Source organism: Pongo abelii, chromosome 16 (genome assembly GCF_028885655.2).
Source record: "Pongo abelii isolate AG06213 chromosome 16, NHGRI_mPonAbe1-v2.0_pri, whole genome shotgun sequence".
Classification (NCBI taxonomy): domain Eukaryota; kingdom Metazoa; phylum Chordata; class Mammalia; order Primates; family Hominidae; genus Pongo; species Pongo abelii.
This window is the reverse complement of record NC_072001.2, coordinates 84,617,392-84,639,169: the sequence shown is the minus strand read 5'-3', so window position 1 is coordinate 84,639,169 and position 21,778 is coordinate 84,617,392. Positions and strand designations below refer to the sequence as shown.

General features: G+C 36.4%; 1 protein-coding gene across 1 annotated transcript in view; it reads right to left on the bottom strand.

The window, feature by feature from the left end:
* IL16 (interleukin 16) overlaps positions 1-21,778 on the bottom strand; it is a 126,903-nt gene that overhangs the window by 48,104 nt on the left and 57,021 nt on the right. The window contains exon 3 of the mRNA XM_002825750.6: positions 1,097-1,205. Coding sequence (XP_002825796.4) covers positions 1,097-1,205 — 109 coding nt within the window. The remainder of the gene's footprint in view (positions 1-1,096; positions 1,206-21,778) is intronic.

Below are 21,778 nucleotides of genomic sequence, written 5' to 3'. Positions count from 1 at the left end.
TACTAAAATTTGGCAATACAGATAAAAAGCCTTAAACTACAACTACCGTTTGACCCCAAATTCCATTTCTAGAAAATCATGCTAGAATAAGTAAAAATTTGTGATAAAAAAGCAAGTAACTTTTTAAAAATATTTTTATTTCCAATAATAGGAAATCACTAAGGATGGTGCATCATACAGTAGAATCATATGAGACTTAGAGGGGACTTGCCCAAGATTGCATAGGTCACTAGTTCTGGAAGCGGGACCCAGATCCAAGTGCCTTAACTCCCAAATGTGAGCTCTTCACCAGGCCGCCACTGCCTTGTGTTTTCTTTGAAAGATCATCACAAACTCGGACAAAATCTCATGTACATATCCAGCAACTTGATTAGGCTAGTGAAAACCAGAGAATGACTTAAATACCTAATAACAGGGATTTGGTTTAGTAGATTTTATAAATATCTAATAACAGGGAGTTGGTTAACTAGATTTCATAAATTCATACAATAAAATACCATGGATCCACTAAAAAATGGTGTTTTCAAAAGAGTTTCTGATGACATGAAATAGTTATATATAAATAAACGCGAGTGTGAAGTTTTTTTATAGTATATATAGGCCTAGAAGGGAAATAACTGAATATGTTAACATAGATGATCTCTAATATTATAAGTTGTTGTGATTTTAATTTCTTCAGGTTTTTCTGTATTCTTGCATTCTTCACATTTTCTTGACTTTGTATTAGCCATCTTCTGTTTTCAGCAAATAAAAATCATGAGATCTTCCAACCTCAACCTCCACTGTGTTGCAGCTGAGAGACGGAAGCCTTCCCAAGACCAAGGAGCATGTCAGGAGACAGAGCAGGAGTAACGCCCGGTCTCTTCTTCCCCACACCCAGGTCTTTCCAGCATGGCACTTGGAGCCATGAGGAAAGCTGGCTAGACCATACAGAGCTCTGGCTAGCCAGAGCATGCACACACTATGAAGAAGCTGAGTAGACTCCAAGGCTAGTTTACTCCAACTGGACCAGAAGAGATCCACCCTCCTCCCAATATTCCTGCTATCCAGGAGCAGCTGAGCCCTGTTCCTAAAGACATGTTGGGGAGACACTTACTGGTTGAGTTGCTGCGTGCCCTTTGGTGGCAGGCTTTAGGAAACAGGAAGTTACTACTTTGTGCTTCTAGTTTTCCAGGCTTTTCTCGAGAGGAAGCTGTGGAAGATTCCTGCAAAACAATTGCCGTCTTTTTATTCAGCAAGTTAGAATAGAAAACCATGCTTAGCAAAATGGATTTTGACACTGACCATAGAAGCACTCAGATTATCTGTCTCCCCCTACTAAATGATAAGTACTATAAGAGCAGGGATTTAGAATCACCATCATCCTTTCACTCATAGACATACATTCATTTGTTTCATTACAAATATGGAATGAATAAATTACATTAATAGTAAACTAATGCGACACAAATTGAATGCATCCATCAGCTATTACATGTCAAGTTCTTTGTTAGACATTGTGCATATAGCTGTGACCAAGACAGACAAGGATGTTGATCTTGGAGAAAATGCATTTTAGTGAAAGATGACTGACAATAAACAAGCAAAATAAAGGTGAAAGATAATTACAGAGAATGATAAGTGCTCTGAAGAAAAGAACTAGAGAGTGATGTGGATAGGGAGCCTGGCAGGTATGTTTTAGAGAGAAGGATCGAGCAAGTTACATTGTTCTGGCATACCTGGCACATAACAGGCACTTGCAACTATTTGTTAAATGAATGTTATATAAATGGATTTCTTAATATTGAACTATCCATGCATTATTAAGGGTATTATGATTTTACTATATTGCTGATTACTATATGCAAATATTTAATTTAGGGCTTTTAAAAATCAATATTGTTAAACTTGCTTATGGTTCTCCTATCCTTTTTCTACCTTGCTATATTAATCAAATATATATATATTAATTTATTATATATCTCTCCTCATCCTGAAATTTTAGGGATGGGTGTAGGGATATGGGCTGATAATGAGGTTGATGGTATTAATTATTTTATCTTTCTGAAACAGTTTTCTGATTGATTGTTATTCTATTTTATAACTTTGTTATCCACAATGATCTTGACTTAATTCTTGAGTTATATTGGTTTTATTACTCACTACCATAATCCTTGTGTGTGTGCACACATGTTGTGTGTGTGTATAAGCACAAATATATATATATAGAGAGAGAGAGAGCGAGTGACAGAGAGAGAGAGCACGGGCGACAGAGAGAGAGCAGGTCAGGACAGGGTGGTGCTCTGTTGCCTGGCTGGAGTGCAGTGGTGTGATCTAGGCTCACTGCAGCCTCAACCTCCTGGGCTCCACAGATCCTCCCACTCAGACTCCTGAGTAGCTGGTACTACAGATTCATGCCAGCATGCCCAGCTAGTTTATGTATTTTTTGTAGAGATGGAGTTTCATCATGTTGCCCAGGCTGATCTCAAACTCCTGGGCTCAAGTGATCCTCCCACCTCAGCCTCCCAAAGTGTAAGGATTACAGGCGTGAGTCATCGTGCCTAGCCAATCAAATTTTCTTTGTTCTCTTTTTATACTAATAATTTAGAAAATATTTTATAGTATTGAGTATGTAAGCAGTATATTAAACAACATACTTGGACTCATTTCCATATCAGGGTCAGTAATGAAACAGAAAACATGACTCTCCCTCATCTAAGACGAGATTTTGAGACAACTTTTACTTTCTTCCTTCTCCTCATCCTGAGATTTTAGGGATGGGTATAGGGATAGAGACTGATAATGAGGATGATGGTATTAATTACTTTATTTCTCTTCCTGAAACTGTTTTCTGATTATTCTATTTTGTAACTTTGTTAGCCACAATGACCTTCACTTAACTCTTGAGTTATATTGGTTTTATTACTCTACCATAATTCTTATGGGTGTGTGCACATGCTGTGTGTGTGTGTACACCTGTGTGTGTGTCTCCGTGTGTGTTTTCTTTCAGGAAAGCTCTCTGAATATCTGCATGTCTAGGAATGTCTTTCTGTGGTTGTCACATGTGAATGATTGGCTGAGTATAGAATCTTTGGATATTGGTTACTCAACCTGGAAACTAGATGGTTTAAATGCTTTCTGGGACTTAGTGTTTCAGGGTGTAGTTTGTTGGAGACACTGACACTCTATTATAACTCTATCCTAACTGACTTAACTGCGTTTCTTAGAAGCCAGGCTTAGCAATGCCTGGTTAATTTCATGTGCCAAGGGTTTGCAGAACCCAGGACCTGGTGCATTTTCCAGAACAGAGGGAGGATCTATGCTTGCCTCTCGCTATGTGCCAAATAACCCACCCTCAGCTCCAGCCCCTGCCACTGTGAGCTAGTAGGTATTGAGGGCCTCTGCTGGAATCCGTCTCCCTCATTCCCTTGGCTTTTCCCTCTTATGTGGTCAATGGCAGGCTGGTGAGCCCTTCCCTCAATCCAATCTCACCTGCACTTTGTCGTGCAGAAAGTTCTCATGAGTTCCAGAATGTGCTGGCCCCTTTCCATGGTTTCCTGTTTCTGACATGCATTTCTCCCTATTTGTATATTCCTTCTGAATTTTGATAGAAATTTCTAACAGGTGGAGGAGTTAATCAAGTGTACTCTGTCGCCATCTGGAGCCAGAAGTCCACTCAGTCTTTTTGAAAAACATTGTTTCCAGTTCTGACACAAGGGGATCCTGCAAGAAACCACATGTCAATTCCCTTTTATTTCTTATACAAGTCAATGTTTAAAACTAGAGAACTCATCCTGAAGGACTCCTTTTCAGCAGCAGATGGTGCTACATTAACTTGGACAAAATTACCTTCTCTAACCAGGCTAACCAGGGAATTCTTTTAAAGGGGAGAAAGCAGTGACTCTATAGAGAAGGTAGTTGAGTTCAGTTGAATTCTTGAGACTCTGCATTGCCAGAACTTAGCATAATGAGTCGTTCTCTGAATTCAATGCTTCATAAAACACAATATTCAAAATATATTTCTTAGTTACAGTAGATTGATAAGGTAATGTTCTGATTCTAATTTCAAGACCTCCCTCTGGCACTGAGAAGTGAAAACTTCTTTATGTAATCCAGTGAGACTATGAAAGTAAAAAATAGAATGTGATTTTATTAACTTTTTAGGGTCCATTGAGCATAAGGAAGCCTAGTAAAACAGCCAGTTGGTCTACTTATCCATGAGGAGCAAGCCCCATGTGCAAAGGATCTTTGAAATTGACATTTTATCTCAAATATCTAGCTGCATGAGCGTAAATAAGTAAATGATGTATACACAATACATCGAATACTAAGCACCTTTAAAAATGTTTGTAGAGTCAGGGCGCGGTGGCTCACACCTGTAATCCCCGCACTTTGGGAGGCCAAAGTGGGGGGATCACTGGAGCTCAGGAGTTCAAGGAGTTCAAGACCACCCTGGCCAACATAGCAAAACCCCGTCTCTACTAAAAATACAAAAAAACTAGCTGGCACGTTGGCATGCACCTGTAGTCCCAGCTACTTGGGAGGCTGAGGCAGGAGAATCACATAAACCTGGGAGGCAGAGGTTGCAGTGAACCAAGATCCTGCCACTGTACTTCAGCCTGGGTGGCAGAGCGAGACTCCATCTCAAAAAAAAAAAAAAAAAAAAAAAAAAAAAAAAAAAAAGTTTGTAAAGAGTTGTGACATAGATATACCTGTGTTATCATAGTAAGTTAAAAAAAAAAGATATTATCTAATGATGATGACTGACTACGATCATGTAAAATATACATAGAAAAAGGGCAAAAGGGCTGGAAATAAATATACCAAAACAGTAATACTCATTCATTCAACAAATGTCTGTTAAGCATTTACTGTGTACCAGGCACTGTTCCAAGTACTGAGGATGTGACAGCAGACATGAAACACAAGGTCCTGCTCTCATGAATTAGCAAGAGTGGGTTTAGGTGATGGGATTATGGATACTATTTTTTTCACACCTTTCTGTATTTTCTATATTTTCCATGGAGAGTATATACTACTTTTAGAATCAAACCAAAAATAAATGATTACTTTTACATTTATTTCAATTGTCACACTGGTAGACTTAAAGCCTGTTTATTTTTAAACATCTTTCTTTTAATCCTCTTTGTAAGTCCTGAGTCCAGGGCACAACTGGAAATTGCCTGGCCTGTAAAGCCAATTGATGACAGGAGAATCACAGGAAGTGAAGCCTCTCCCTGCCCCGCCCACCCAGATTAGCTGTAAATGCTTAATGCCATGTTAGAGGGAAAGCTTTCTCTGGGGGTTTCAATGTTGGCTGTAGAAGGCCTTATCCAAAAGACACTGAACCAACTGGGTCCCCACTTGGCCCCTCAGTTCTCCACATTTCAGGGGCTCAGTCTCTTCTTTCCATGGCACCTGGGAACAGCAATCTCAGTTTCCACATGTAGGGAGGTGTAGCCTCTTATGCATGCACAAGGCTATGCAGATGAGTCCTTCTCCTTCCTTCACAAGTCTGTATCCTCCAACCAAAGCCATCTCAGACACAGATGACAGAAGGTTGTTCCCTTCCCACTTCCATGCAGTCAGTCTCTGAAGTAGCTGGAGGCTCCAGTAAGGTGTATCTCACTAGGCTATAATCAAGTTCTTTGATAGTTTTGTGAAATTGATGTGCTTCGCTTCAACATGGCCATGGTGTGAAGTGGCTCATTAGATGGCTACTATAGGAGAGAATAGAAATGTTCTATCATGACCCGAGATGAGGTCTAAGTAGCAATTTTCTATCAAACACATATAAAACCATATGACTCCTAAAGGTTCCTGAAACAGACAGTGCACACATTTTTGGACCTTCTATTTTCTCGACACCAACAAGGGTCTAGTACTCATCTATACTCTGGGACTATTTCAAGTTATTGTTCAAGCTAAACAGTTTCTTCATCAGAAATGAGCAGTAGAGAAAGGGTCATGAGACCAGCAGCACTAACTCTCTCATGACTCTGAGCTTGTCAATTATCTGGGCTCAGTTTCCTCTTTAGTAAAGCTGAGGGGTGAACTAAACAATCTCTAAAATCGCTTTCAGCTCTTTACTTTTAATAGTAACTGATGGTTATGTTTAAAGGGCACCTCTCTCAAATGATCTCATGTCAGAACATCTTACATAAGAACAAAGCATCTGGTCTCTCTCTGGCAAGTATGTCCTGGGTGGAGAGGTTTCTCATCAAAGGATTCTCTGTAGGAGCCTCACGAATGTCTGCACAGTGTGACTCCCTCCCAGCACACAGAACAGAACTCTTCTGTTCCTGCTCTCAAGGTGGGGCTGCTCTCAGAGCTGAGGATTTGTCATCGAGGTCAGGGGCTGTCAAAATCATTTCTAAACACATTTTCCCTATTCTCATCAGAGACTGTGGCCCTGGGCAGAGGTTCTGTGGGTGATACACCCCGTAATTACCTGGGTAGCAGTCTCTCCATCTGCCAGTCCCCATGGTGACTGAGAGAGAAATGGGGTCAACTGTCCAGAGAACTCTTTAAATATTTTTTCCAGAATTAAGATTGGTCATGTAACTGCTAGGGCTAAACAGTCAACTCCAAGAAATGGGGGAAAAAAACAAAAACAAACAAGATTCTCGTGCAACCAGGGAATGGACCCAGAACGAAGATGGAGAATTCTGGGGCATTGTGTCCTACAAACAAGGTGATTCCAAAGCCTAAACTTCTCCCCAAAGATCATGACAATTCCATTGCTCTGTTAGGAGTGTTTATTTTTTATGTAGCCAGCCCTGGCTGACATCACTGGCATTACTGACAGAAGCCTGATGCTTCTGGAGTTGGCTACTGCATTCCCCTTCCATCCAAACCTTACCATTTTCTCTTTGAACTAAGATGCCATAGCTGCTCCAGCCTAAGGGAACCACAAAATAGAATTCAACTGTCCTCCTGATTGAGGCTTATTTCCTGTGGTTGAATTGATCATACAGCTATAGGCTTTGATCCTCCAGTCATGAGGATAAACAAGTAGGCTCCAGCAGATTGGTTCTGGGATGGCCACATGTCATGTGGGATGATGAGGCCACAGATCTCCTGATATGGAGGGGAAGATTGGGAATCAGAAATCTAAAACTTCTCAAGTTCTTACTCTCCGATCCCTGCGTGACTGTAGATCCCAAGTCCTTATAGTCTTACCTTCTCAACCTTCCCCAGCACATCCATTCCCGCTGCCAATGGCATAGCTCAGGATATTTGTTTTAGATTGGACTATTATTAATACAATGCCCTAGGAGGTATAGAAAAACTATTTTAAAAATATATTTTACAAATAGTGCTGGGACAACCAGATATTCACATGCAAAAGAGTGAAGCTGGACTCCTTTCTCACACCATACACAAAAAGGACCTCAAAATAGATCATAGATCTATATGTGAGAGCTAATACTATAAAAGTCTTAAAGAAAATATAGGAGTAAATCTTGGGTTGGGCTAGGGAGAGGCTTCTTCAATATGATACAAAAAGCACAAATGACAAAAGACAGATAAATGAGCTTCATCAAAATTTAAAACTTTTGTGCCTCAAAGGACACCATCAAAGAAATGAAAAAACAACCTACAGAAATGGAGAAAATATTTGCAAATCATATATCTGATAAGGGACTTGTGTATCTAGAGTATACAAAGGATGCTTACCACTCAAGAATAAAAAGACAAATAACCTAATTTTTATAAATAGGCAAAAATATGAATAGACATTTTTTCAAATGATATACAAGAAGACTAGAAGCACATAAAAAGATATTCAACATCATTAGCCACCAAGGAAATGCAAATCAAAACCACAATGAGATACCACTCGCATGCACCAGGATGGCTATAATCACAACCACTTCATACCTGCTAGTATAAGGAGGATATGAAAAATTGCAATGCTCTTGCATTGATGGTGGAAATGTAAAATGGAGCAGGGGGTTTGGAAAACAGTGTCAGTTTTTCAAAAAGTTAAGTATAGAGTTACCACATGATGCAGCAGTTCCATTCCTAGGTATATACCCAAGGGAAATGAAAACATACAACCACACAAAAACTTGTACAAAAAAGTTCAAAGCAGCATTATTCATGATATCCAAAACATAGAAACAACCTGTGCCCATTAGCTGATAAATGGATGAATAAAATGGGCTATATCCATGTAATGGAAGATTTCCAATTAAAATGAATGAATTAATATATTAAGACATTAAAACAAATGAACTGATACATGCTACAACATGGATGAGTCTTGAAAACATTAAATGAAACGAAAGAAGCCAGTCATGAGAGACCACATATTGTATAATTCTATTTATATTATGTCCAGAATAAGCAAATCTATAGATAGAAAGTGGATTAGTGGGTAATTAGGGATCAGGCAGGAATGAGGGGTATAAGGAGTAACAGCTAATGGGTAGGAGGTTTCTTTTCCGGGGGACAAAAATGTTCTAAAACAAAACAGTGGTGTGGTTGTACAACTCTGTAAATATACTAAAAACCATTTAACATTACACTTTAAATGGTTTAATTGTGTGGTATGTGAGTTAATATCTTAATAAAACCATTAAAAAATAGAATATTCACTCATCTATTCCTAATTTCCCTGCCTTTAATCTTTTTCCCTTAAATTCCTCTGCACCTTGTTGCCAGCATAATTTTATAAAAATGCAAATGCTACCCATGAAACTTTCTGATTAAAACCAATGGCTCTGTCTTTCATGAATTCAAGACCAAATCCAAACCCCTTGGTATGTCATTCAACATCCCTTCTCCTCTAACACTACCCAGATAGCCCCAAATCTCCATTGCACTTTGTTAGTCCACTTCCTACAAGTGGATCCTGGTTTTTCCTGCTGTTTGTATAGTTATCCATCCATTCTCTCCTTCATCCTTCTGGAATCAATTTAGAATTGATTTACATAACCTTTGTAGTGATGTCCCCAGACAAATAGCTGTCTCCTGAGAAAACCATGGACTTCTCCACCAATCAGACCCTAGGAAGGATTAAAATATCCATGGTTGTTTACAGTTGTTTTCAAACCTGATAGGACCAGTTTTTCATTGTTCTTCATCTTGACTCATCTTACATGTTTTCCAAACACATTACAGAATTATGTTACTTAGTTAAGAAATTATTTCTGTTAATAATTTGGGAGAAGGTCCTCTTAAAAAAAAACTCTAGGTAATATTAAAATATTTGGCTATTTTTTTCCAGAAACAGTGTCTATATTTTTATTTACTTAATAGAAATGACCCTCAGTAGAGTTTTCATTACACTAGTTCCAGTGGGATTTTTGAAAGGAGTAAGCAAAGTTATATATGCAATGACTATCAAGAGCCCTAAGAATCTAGTCTACAAGTAGTGCCAAGCTATTTTCCAAATATTCCTCAGTTCTGTCAACTTTCTTTTTATATTCTAGAAATGTATTACAGAAACTAGCTGGACAAGGTACACAACGATGTCCATACAAAGATGTTCATCATCACATTATTTGTAATAGAAAACATGGAGGGGGACATTCAATGATAGGAGAATGACTAAAGGTGTCATGACAGGAGACTTCCATGTCTGGTAGTATAGTGGATCCTTCTGCTAAATAAAAGTAAAACAGCCAAGGTGGGAGGACTGCTTGAGGCCAGGAGTTCAATACCAGTCTGGGCAACAAAGTGAGATCCATCTCTACAAAGTTTTTTAAAATTTTGCCAGTGTGGTGGTACCAACCCTAGTACCAGCTACTTGGGAAGCTGAGGTGGGAGGATCACTTGAGCCCAAGAAGTTGAGATTGCAGTGAGGTGTGATCACACCACTGCACCCCAGCCTGGTCAACAGAGAGAGACCCTGTCTCTAGAAACACAAAAACAAAAACAAGTAGAAGTGTTGCATGGGATGTAAATGTATCAATAAAATAGCAAATGGGTAAGGAATACCTGGAGGCCAAAAAGTAAATAAAAGCTGTACCATAGCTTTTCTGAGAAACAAGCAGAGCCCAGAAGCTGGAGGTTTCTCTGAGATAATTTGATGAACTGGTTGAACTTGAACTTTGTCTTTCATAGCCTTATGGGATATTGGGAATAGAAGAGAAATACCAGTTCCTTCCTAGGAAAGAGAGTTTAACAGGATACTTCTCTTGGATAAAAAGGGAGCCCCAAAGGATTATATCTTCATTTTAAGTTTGAATTGGAAATAAATCAATCCCCTCCCTCAGGAAATGCATGAAAACAATTAATCTGGAAATGACCCTGAATGGAAGGAGGAAAATCTTCCCCCCCGAGGAATAATCATTACCAGATGGCTTTTGCAAGAGTTGGCAACCCTAATTAATATACATGGACATCTTTTTAAAGCCTCTAGATAAGAATTTAGTTTAAAATGATTCCAGGCTGGTGGTGCCCCAATACCTGGCAGAAACAAATTTGAATCTTCTCTGCAGGAACCAGCTTTGACTTTGGTCACGAAACTTCCCACAAAATGACAAAACAGATGAGCTGTCACAGAAAAAAAAATCAAAACAAAACATAAGATAAAACAGACATTGAAACAAGGTCCTAGGTCAAGTGTGGTGGCTCCCACCTGTAATCGCAGCACTTTGAGAGGCCGAGGTGGGCAGATCACTTGAGGCCAAGAGCTTGAGACAACCTGGCCAACATGATGAAGCCCCATCTCTACTTAAAATAAAAAAGAAATAAAATTAGCCGGGAGTGGTGGCTCATGCCTGTAATCCCAGCTACTCATGAGGCTGAGGCATGAGAATCACTTGAACTCAGGAGGCAGAGGTTGCAGTGAGCCGAGATCATGTCACTGCACTCCAACCTGGGTGACAGAGCGAGACTTTGTCTCAAAAAAAAAAACAGGTTCTAAGAGAGAGAACTACAAGGAGCAACACACCATAATCAGACCTGAGAAGGCTTCCAATTATGGAGTGAGCAGACACAGAATACAATACATATTTAATATTTTTAAAACATAAAAGAAGTGACTGAGAAATTTGAGAAGAGAGAAAATAAGGTTTCCCAGCCAACTTGAAAAAGAAGCACAAAATTTAAAAAAATTATTCATGTTAAAAATTAAATAGATGGATGAAAAGTGTATTAGACAGTGTTAAAGAGAGGATGAAAGAATTGGAATATATATCTGACAAAATACTCAGATGGCAACATAACGAAAACATAAAAGAGAGGTAAAGAAACATGTAAGATAGAGTGAAAAAGCCTAACATCTGATCAGAGTTCCACAAGAAGGGAATAGGAATAATGAGGTAGAATTATACTTCACATAATTATTAAAAATCTTTCAGTCCTGAAGAAATGCATCAATTCATGAAACCCAACAAATCCCAGATAAGATAAATAAAAAAAGCATATCTAGATAGTTCTTAGCGAAACTGCAAAACACCAAAACATATAGAAGATTTTAAAACAGCAGCCAGAGAGAAAAGACAGATTAACTTCAAAAGGGCAAAAATCAAACTTAAAGCTCACTTCTCAACAGCAATTGTATAAGTCATATAGCAGTGTAATGATTAGTTCAGTGTAATCATCAACATAGAATTGTATACCAGCTAAAATATCTTCAAAAATGAGTAAAATAAAGGTCTTTACAGACAGGAAAAAAAAAATCCCAAGGGAGTTTGCCACCAATATACTCTCACTAAAAGAAATTCCAAAAATATTTTTTTCTTTAGAAAGAAGAGAAGTGACCCAAGATGAAGGCCTGTGAGGCAAAGAATGATGATTAAAAGAAAGAGTTGATATTCAGGTAAATCTAAACAAAAAGTGACTGTGTGAAGTAATAATAATATGTTATGGTTTTACAAATAAAAATGGAGCAATTTACCTGTTAACAAAAGGATATGAGCCGGGAAAACATACTATTGGGGTGAAAATATTCAATGGTTTTTCTGTTATTCAGGAAGAGGGTAAAAGTAAAAATTCATAAATTTTACACTTTGAAAACCTTTATATACATGCCAAATTTTCTGAGTTCACCATAAAATCACAGAAATAGGTCCAGGTGCGGTGGCTCATGTCTGTCTGTAATCCCAGCACTTTGGGATGCAGAAGCGGGCAGATCACTTGAGCTCAGGAGTTCAAGACCAGCCTGGGCAACATGGCGAAACCCCAACTCTACTAAAAATACAAAAATTAGCCAGGTGTGGTGGTGGGCGTCTGTAATCCCAGCTACTTGAGAGGCTGAGGCAGGAGAACGGCTTGAACCCAGGGGGTGGAGTTTGCCATGAACGGAGACTGCACCACTGCACTCCAGCCTGGGTGATAGAGTGAGACTCTGTCTCAAAAAAAAGAAAAAAGAAAGAAAAAAAAATCACAGAAATAGAATTTGAAACAGAATCAATAGAGGAGGAGAAAGGGAATGAGAAAATATAATCAATAAAAAGACAAGAAAGCAGAGAATAAAACAGGGAAAGTGGAATAAGTATTAAACATGAAATAATTTTACTTATAATTTAGGAGGTTAAATATAATTTTAAAGATAAATATAAGTTTAAAGATAATTTTTAATAATTTTAAATATAATAATAAAAATAATTTTAAAGAGATTCATCTAAGAAGCAAAGATTGTCAAGATAGATTTACATTGTAAATCCAACCATAAACCATTTAAGAAATATACAGGTAAAATAAAAGAAGACAAAAAGTTCAAAAAGCAAAAGTCATTCACATACACATTCACACATACATACGTAGGTGTGTGTGTAGTTGAAAACAAACGAATAAAAACTAGATAGAAGTAGATAGATATAGACATAGATAGGTGGGTAGATAGCTCAGACAACTGCTAATAAAAATAAAGCTAGTACCACTTTATAGACAAGGTAGATTCAAACAAAAATAATAGAGATAAACTCAGGATATAAATTATAACTGCTTTCAATCATAAAGAATATATAACAATTCTAAATGTGTTCACACCTTATAACATAGTCTCATAATGCTGAAATAACTAAAAGGAAAATCTAGCATGAGATTTTTAACTGAGTCCTTAAGAAACTGATAGATCAAGCAGACAAAAAGCAGTAAGGTTAATAGCTATATACAATGTCTTTTTAAACATAAAATATGAAAATAATCTTATATGGGGTCATCAAATAATTCTCAACAATTCTGAATAACTGGAATGATCCACCCCATGCTTTCTGATAACACCACAATTAATTAAAAGGCACTTAAAAATGTTAACTGGGGAAAGAGAAAACAGATGAGTTGCTGCTAGAGGTTAAGGATGGTGGGAAGAGGGGTGGGGTGTGATTCTGAAGGGTGGCATTAGGGAGATCTTAGTGGCGAGGGAGCACTTTGGTATCTTTGCTGAAGTGGAGGTTATAAGTGATAAAATAGCATAGAACTACACACACACCATAGCAATGTCAAATTTGTGGTTTTGATGTTTTACTATAGTTATGTAGAGGGAACCAATGGGGAAAACTGGGTGAAGGATACATGAGATTTCTCTGTACTATCTTTGCAACTTCTTGTGAATATGTAGTTACTCGAAAAGAAAAAGGTCTTGATTTTTGTCTTCGAGGTAACTGGAAAATAACTACATATTTGAAAATCAAGAAACATACCTCCAAATAACTCATGGGTCAAAGAAGAAATCATACTGGAAATTTAAAAGCATTTAGAACTGAATGATAATAAAATTTTACATATTAAATCTTGTGGAATGCAGCTAAAGATAAAACAGTGCCTACAGGAAAAGTTATCTCAAGTGGTTATATTAAAAAGGAAGAAAAGCTGAAAATAATGGGCTAATCATCAAAGAAAGCAGAGAAAATGATAAAGATATGGGCAAAATTTATTAAATAAAAATACACATATAATAGGAGAGTTGACAAAATTATAAGCTGGTTCTGTGAAAAGATTTTAAAATACTGATGACGCTCCAGCAAGGTCACTCAAGAACAAAAAAAAAAAAAAAAAAAGAAAAAAGAAAGAAAACACAAATAAAATGAGGGTTGAAAGGGGACACAATTACAAATACAGTAAAGATTAAAAGATGACCAGAAGATATTACAAATAACTGTATAGCATAAATTTGAACAACTAGATGAAATGAGAAAGTTCTGAGGAAAATAAACTGTATCAAAATCAACTCAAGAAAGACAAGGAAACTTTTACAGGCCTGTAAAAATTAAAGAAACAGAGTGGTTTTAACTCTTTCCACAAAGAAAACACTGGTACCAGATGGTTTTAAACAGTAAGTTCTATAAATCATTGAAGAAATAAATAATTCCAAACCTAGAATACAAATTCCAGAATGTAGATAATGAGAAACTACACCTCGCATTTTAGAAGGGTGGCAAACTTAGTTACCTGGCAAGGAAAAAGAAAACGTTGATATCAGTAAAAGAGATGAGCATGGTATCAGTGTGAGGTCAGTGTAACCTTGGAACCAGTACAGGAGAAAAATTCCAAGGCCATCACACTCATGAACATAAAAATTACAAATAAAATCACAGTCGACTGAATCCAGGGATTCAAAGATTTGTTGAACACTGGAAAATAAATGAAATCATTTAACACTTTAACAGATTAAGAAGAAAAATTATCTTAAAAGATCACAAAGTGTATGAATTCATTTTATACGCTATCTGGAAAAGGCAGAAAAAGAAAGAGAGAATAGAAAAGTGGTTGCCAGGGGTTAGGGGTGGGGAGATGGTTGGAGCACAAAAGGGCAGCCTAAGGGAACTTTTGAAGGTGACAGAACCAACTCTTCTGTACTCTGACTGTGATGGTGGTTCCATGACCCTGCATATGTTAAAATTCATAAAACTCTCGCATTTTAGAAGGGTGGCAAACTTCTTTGTGGAAAGAGTTAAAACCACTCTGTTTCTTTAATTTTTACAGGCCCGTAAAACTTTCCTTGTCTTTCTTGAGTTGATTTTGATACAGTTTATTTTCCTCAGAACTTTCTCATTTCATCTAATTGTTCAAATTTATGCTATATAGTTATTTGTAATATCTTCTTATCACTGAAAAAACATGTCATTTTTACTGTATGTTAACTTAAAAATTAAAAAAATTAAAAGAAAGGGGGTTTGAAGAAACAAAACCATTATTATTCGTAGATGATATGATTATGTAGAAAATAAAATCTTAGATAAAAGATTTGCAAAGAGCCTGAAGATGCTGAATATAACAACAATGAACAAAAATAAATTGCAGTTCCACTCTGGGAAGATGGAGTAGACAGACTTTTCCCTATTTCTTCCAGTAAGTACAACTAAAAACTCTAGATATTTGATGTTAAACAAACATAAGAAGACTCTGAAAGGTAGACAGAAGACAGATCAGATAGGAACCTTGGTACCCAAGGAATGACAAGATGACTTCTCTAGGAATTCTTTTGCCTCATGTATTCCAGAATTGTAGCTGGCAATCTGAAATTGCCAGCAGGTACAGGCAAAAAAAAAAAAAAAAAAAAAAAGCCAAAACAAAAGTCTGATCTCTCTAGCCAAATGACCATGAAGGGACTGTTCAGCAAGACAGAAAACATTAGACAATAACTGCTCCACTCCACTCCACCAAAGAAAAATGGGGCCCTGTCCCACCCATGCCAGCAGTGGCTGAATGGGAAACCTAGACTTCCATCTTTCCCAGTTATAACAACTTACTCCAACCTGGCCGTTGGGGTACTGTCAGAGAAGGCTGAGTAGAGTGATGGGAATTTCACCCCTGCCATACGGTAAAAAGCCCTTTTCACCCACAGCTTTAGTGCAAAACATGTGGAAAACTGTAAATCACATCTCTATACAACATTAATGAGAAGCCCCTCACCTTGGTGTTAATGAAGACCAAATGGGGAAGCTGGACTTCTACCTTTACCTGGCAGTAACAAATGGTAGCCCCTTCCCCACACTTGCAAGAATAATGTCAAAGGCAGCTAAAATGGAAGGTTTAAATAAGATCCAGGGCCTCATAACAATTTTTAAAAGTCCAGGATTGAATTGAAAATTACTAATCATACCAAACCCCAGAAATATTTTGAACAGGATATAAGAAAAACCATCAATAGATGCCAACACTGAGATGATAGAAAATATAGAAATATCTGACAAAGATTTTAAGGCAACTATCATAAAATGTTTTAAATAAGCAATTGCAAACATGGTCAAAACAACGAAAAAGACAAAGTTTCAACAAATAAATAGAAGATGTGAAGAATCAAGTGGAAACCTTAGCACTAAAAAATATAATTACCAAAATAAACAAACTAAAGGAATGAACTCAGGGGACAGAGGAAAGAATCAATAAATTAGGATATGGAATAACAGAAATTACTCAATCTGAACAAGACAGAGAAAAATAGACTGGGAAAAAAATGAGCCAAGCCTCAGGGATCTGTGATACTATAACAAAAGAGCTAACATTTGTGTCATAGGGTTGTGGAAGGAGAGAGAAACAGAATGTGATTCAGAAATAATGGGTGAGCACTTCACAAATTTAGGAAAAGATATGAAATTACAGATTCAAGAAGCTTAGAGAATTCAAAACAATAAATCCAAAGAAATATACATAGAAGCCCATTATAATTTAACTTTAAAAACTAGACACATAAAATGATCTTAAAAACCAGCAGAAAGAAATAACACATTAATTATAAAGGAAACTCAATTCAGATGACAGTAGATTTCTTATGTGAAAGAGGACAGAAGGATGTGGTATATTTTTAAGTAATGGAAGAAAAAAATTGTCAGCCCAAGGTCCTTTATCTAGCAAAAAATATTTTTTTCTGAAATGAAAGGGAAATCAAGAGATTCTGAGATGAAGGAAAATGAATAGAATTTGTCACCAACAGAACTATCCCAAAAAAACAGCTAAAGGACATTCACTAAACAGAAGGAAAACAAACAAACAAACAAAAAGAATCTTAAAACATCAGGAAGGAAAAACACATGGCAAACAAAATATGAGTAAATACAATAGACTTTTGTTCTCTTGAGTTTTCTAAGTTGTACTTGATGGTTGAAGGTAAAAATGTCAACACGGTGATGTGGTTTTAAGTGTATGTAAAGGAAATATTTTAAGACAATTATAGTATAAACGAGGTAGGTAAAGGGAAATAAGTTTTCTACACTTCACTTGAATTGGTAAAATGATCACTAGTAGACTGTAATGAGTTATGTCTATATAATGTAAAGCCTACAACAACAACTAAAAAAGCTATACAAGATTTTTTATAGAGACAATCAATGAAACAAACCTCTAGCAAGACTGCAATATTAATACAATAAAAAATAGAAAAGATACAAATTACTAATATCAGAAATAAAAGAGAAGCTATCACTACAAACCCTGAAGACTTCTGAAGGATAATAATGAAATACTACAAACCACTCTACACATATAAATGTACTAAATGAAATGTACCAATTCCTCAAAAAGCACAAACTATCACAACTCTACAAATATGAAAAATATAATTTGAATAGCTCTATAACTATTAAGGACATTGAATTTGTAATTTCAAAACTTCCAAACGATAAACCTCTAGGGTCAGATGGCTTTACTGAAGAATTCTACCAAACATTTAAAGAATTAACATAAATTGTACACAGTCTTTTCCAGAAAATGGCAGAAAATACATCCCAATTCATCTTATTAAGCTAATATTATCCTGGTACCAAAACCAGACAAAGATTTACAAAAAAAGAAAACTACAAGCCAATAGTCTTCATAAGTATAGATGCATGGCCAGACATGGTGGCTCATGCCTATAACACCAGCACTTTGGGAGACCGAGGCAGGTGGATTGCTTGAGCTCAGGAGTTTGAAACCAGATTGGGCAACATGGCTAAACTCTGTCTCTACAAAAAAAAATTAAGAAAATAAAAATTAGCCAGGCATGGTGGCACATGCCTATGGTCCCAGCTATTTGGGAGGCTAAGGTGGGAGGATTTCTTGAGCCTGAGAGGTGGAGATTGCAGTGAGCCATGATTGTTTCACTGCACTCCAGCCTGGGTGACAGAGCAAGACTTTGCCTCAAAAAAAAAAAAAAAAAAATATATATATATAGTTATATAGATAATATATGAGCAAAATGTTAGCAAATTGAATTCATCAATATATGAAAAGAATTATACATGATGACCAAGTGGAATTATTCTGGGAATGCAAGGATGGCTCAATATTCAAGAATCAATTGATGTTATTCAACCTACTAATAGGCTAAACAAGAAGAATCACATGATCACATCAATGAATGCAAAAAAATTTTTTTACCAAATTAAGTACCCGATCATGATTAAAAGCTGTCAGTACACTAGGACTAGAGAATATCTTCAACCTCATAAAGAACATCTGCAAAAATCCTATGGCTAAAACCATAATTAATAATGAAAATCAAATGTTTTCACCAAGACTGGGGACAAGGAAAGAATGCCCAATCTCAACACTCTTATTCAACATACTACTGGAAGTTCTACTTACTACAATAAGGAAACAAAAGAAAATAAAAAGCATGAAGATCAGAAAGGAAAAAATAAAACTGTCCTTGTTTGTTGATGATGTTGTTGTCTACATAGAAAAACTCAATGCCTAGAACTAATGAGTTTCAGTAATTCACAGGATATAAAATTAGCTTATGAAAATCAATTGTATTTCTATCTACTATCAATGAATATATGGACACCCAAATTAAAATGCATACCATTTATAATCACTCAAAAGAAAGCAAAATACTTAGGCATAAATCTGACAAAACATGTATAGGACTAGTATGCTACAAACTACAAAGACACTAATGAGAGAGATCAAAGATGATCTAAATAAATACAGAGACATACCATGTTCATAGATGGAAAAACTCAGCATAGTAAAGATTAATTCTTCCCAAACTGATATGCTGGTTTAATGCAATTCCTACCAAAATTTCAGTAAGACTTTTTGTAGATATAGACAAAATTATTCTAAAATTTATATGTAAATGCAAAGGGATCACATTAGCTAAAACGACTGAAATAGAAGAATAAAATGGGAGGAATCAGTCTACCCAATTTTCAGACTTAATGTATAGCTACAGAATTCAGTACTGTGTGATATTTGGTAAGAGATATACGTAGAATAGAGAACACAGAAATAAACCTGAAGCATATACCGAACTGATATATGACAAAGATGCAGCAGGAATTCAATGGAGGAAAGATAGTTTTTGCAACAAATGGTGCTATAATTGGATATCCACAGGAGAAAGAAAAAAAAGCTTGGTTTAAGTTTCACATTTTACACAAAAATTAACTCAAAATGGACTTACAAGTATAATGTAAGACTATGAAACTTCTAGAAAAAATAGGAGAAAAGGTGGAGATGGGGTTGGGAGGGAAGTGACTATGGCTATATAAAGGTAACATGAGGGAACCTTGTGATGATGGAAATATTCTATATCCTGGCTGCATCAACATCAGTAATATTCTACTATAATTTTACAAGATGTTACCATTGGGGGAAAATGGATTATACACAGATTTCTCTGTATTGTTTTCTTGTGACTTTTGGTGAATCTACCATAATTGCAAAATAAAATGTTTAATTAAAGTAACTATTTAAAAATTTCATTCCATATGCCAGCAAGTAGCAGTTCATAAATAGAATTATTAAAAAGATAAGAATTACAATGCACCAGAAAATGAGGAATGCCTGGGAACTAATCTAGTGACAGATATGTAAGCCCTTGCTGAAGAAAATTATAAAAATTGCTGAAATAACATTAAATAAGGCCTGAATAATGTAGCAATAGATCATGTCTATTAAAATGGTAGGCTTAATAGATGTCAATTCTCCCCCAAATTTATCTACAAATTTAATATAGTATCAAACTTTCAAGTCTTCTTTTTTTTTTTTTTAGATTTAAGCTTATCCTTAAATATTTATCAAGAAGCAAAGGGCCTCAAATAAATAAGTGTATCTAAATAAACACTAGGAAGGAGATACTTTCATACAAGAGAACAATACTTGTTTTAAAATATAATGATTAAGACAATGGCTTATTGGCATAAAAATCTTAAAAACTGACCAAATGGAATAGAATAGAGAGCCTAGAAACAACCCCATGTTCAAAGAGGAAACGTGAATTGTGACAAAACTAATACTTTAGATCTGTGGGGAAAGAGACACTTTTCAACAGAGGGCGCTGGAACAATAGGCTAACTGTATGGAAAAAAAATGATAATGTACCCCTATACCTCACAGACATCAATTTCTGGTAGACTAAAAACTAAACACAAAAGGCAAAACTCTAAGATGTTTAGAAGACAACAAAAAAGAATAGACATTATAAAATAATGTTTATTACTTTAGGAAATGGTAACAATTTTTAATAAGATACAAAGCATAAAGTATAAAGGAAAGGATTGATAAATCCCGCATTAAAGTTAGGAACTTCTACTCATTGATTAAAAGAATAAAAATGACAAACTAAAAGCTGGGAGAAAATAGAGAAAGCTGGGAAAAGAAGGAAGAAGACTAGCAAGCCAAAAGAAAAATGGAAAAAGGTTTGAATGAGCATATCACATAAAAGTTTCTATAAAATATGAAAAAAGGTTTATATATGTACAACGTTATTAGTAATCAGGGAAATGCAAGTTACAACTAAAATTAGAAACAATTTCACTGCCCTGAGATTGGAGAAAGCTTAAAATCTGATGTTATCAAGGATTGATGAGGATGCAAAGGAACAAAGAAACTTACACCTGCTGATGGAAGGGTAGATTGGTATAACCACTTCAGAAAATAATTTGGCTTTATCTAGTATAAATGAAAATTCCCATACCCTTTGCCTCACCATTTCCACACCTAGATTTATACTCTACTGAACTTGCACAGATGCCACTGGAGGTATGTACAGGAATGCTCATAGAAGTATAGTTTCTAATTTAAAGTAGGTGAGGGGAAAGGGGAAATATCTCAAATGTCCACCAATAGTAGAATGAATAAATTGAGTGGTTTTCACACAATGGAAAACTCTAGAGCAGAGAAAAATCAATAAACTACAACAAAATGAAATAATATGAATGAATTCCTGGAACATAATATTGAATAACATAAACAAATTTACCAAAGAGGAATCACAGTACAATCACATTTATATCATGTTCACAAATAAGAAGAACTGAGACTTCCAATTCCAGGACAAGATGGTAGAGACTGACTTTCCTCCTCTTTGCTAAATACAACTAAATACCCTGGAAATTATTTAATAGACAACAATATAAGGATTCTGAAAGTCAGAATGAACTGGTTAGGGACCTCAGGACTTGAGAAACAACAATAGGGTGAGTTCCTTGGATTTTCTTTCTATCTACTATCTACCCCAAACTAGAGGCTGGAGAGGCCCGCAACCTAGAACTGCCAATAGGCGAAGCCAAAAACAAACAAACAAGCAAGACAAGCCTGTTCTTGCCAGCCTGGCTAAAACACCAGGAAAGCAGGAAGACCAGCAAAGACCTAGTGGGGAATCCCAGTGTCTGTTCCACAATCAGGGTGCCAAGATGTGGTCTGATACGTCTACTTTAGCAGCAGCAAAATCCTAGGTTAACTCAGCCCCACTCTATCACTGGGGCACTGGCAAGTGGTCCAGTTCATCTTCAGGGGCAGCATCAGCTGAGTGCTTCATTTTTTTCTGCTCCCCACATAGCAGAAAAAGAGGCCCAGGCCCTACATGTTTTTTCTGTCCCCAAACCTAAGCAGCAGATGGTCACCCAGTGGTACCAGGCAGCCCAGGAAAGGTCTTTTCACCCCAGTAGGCAGAACTGCAGGGATTGAGCAA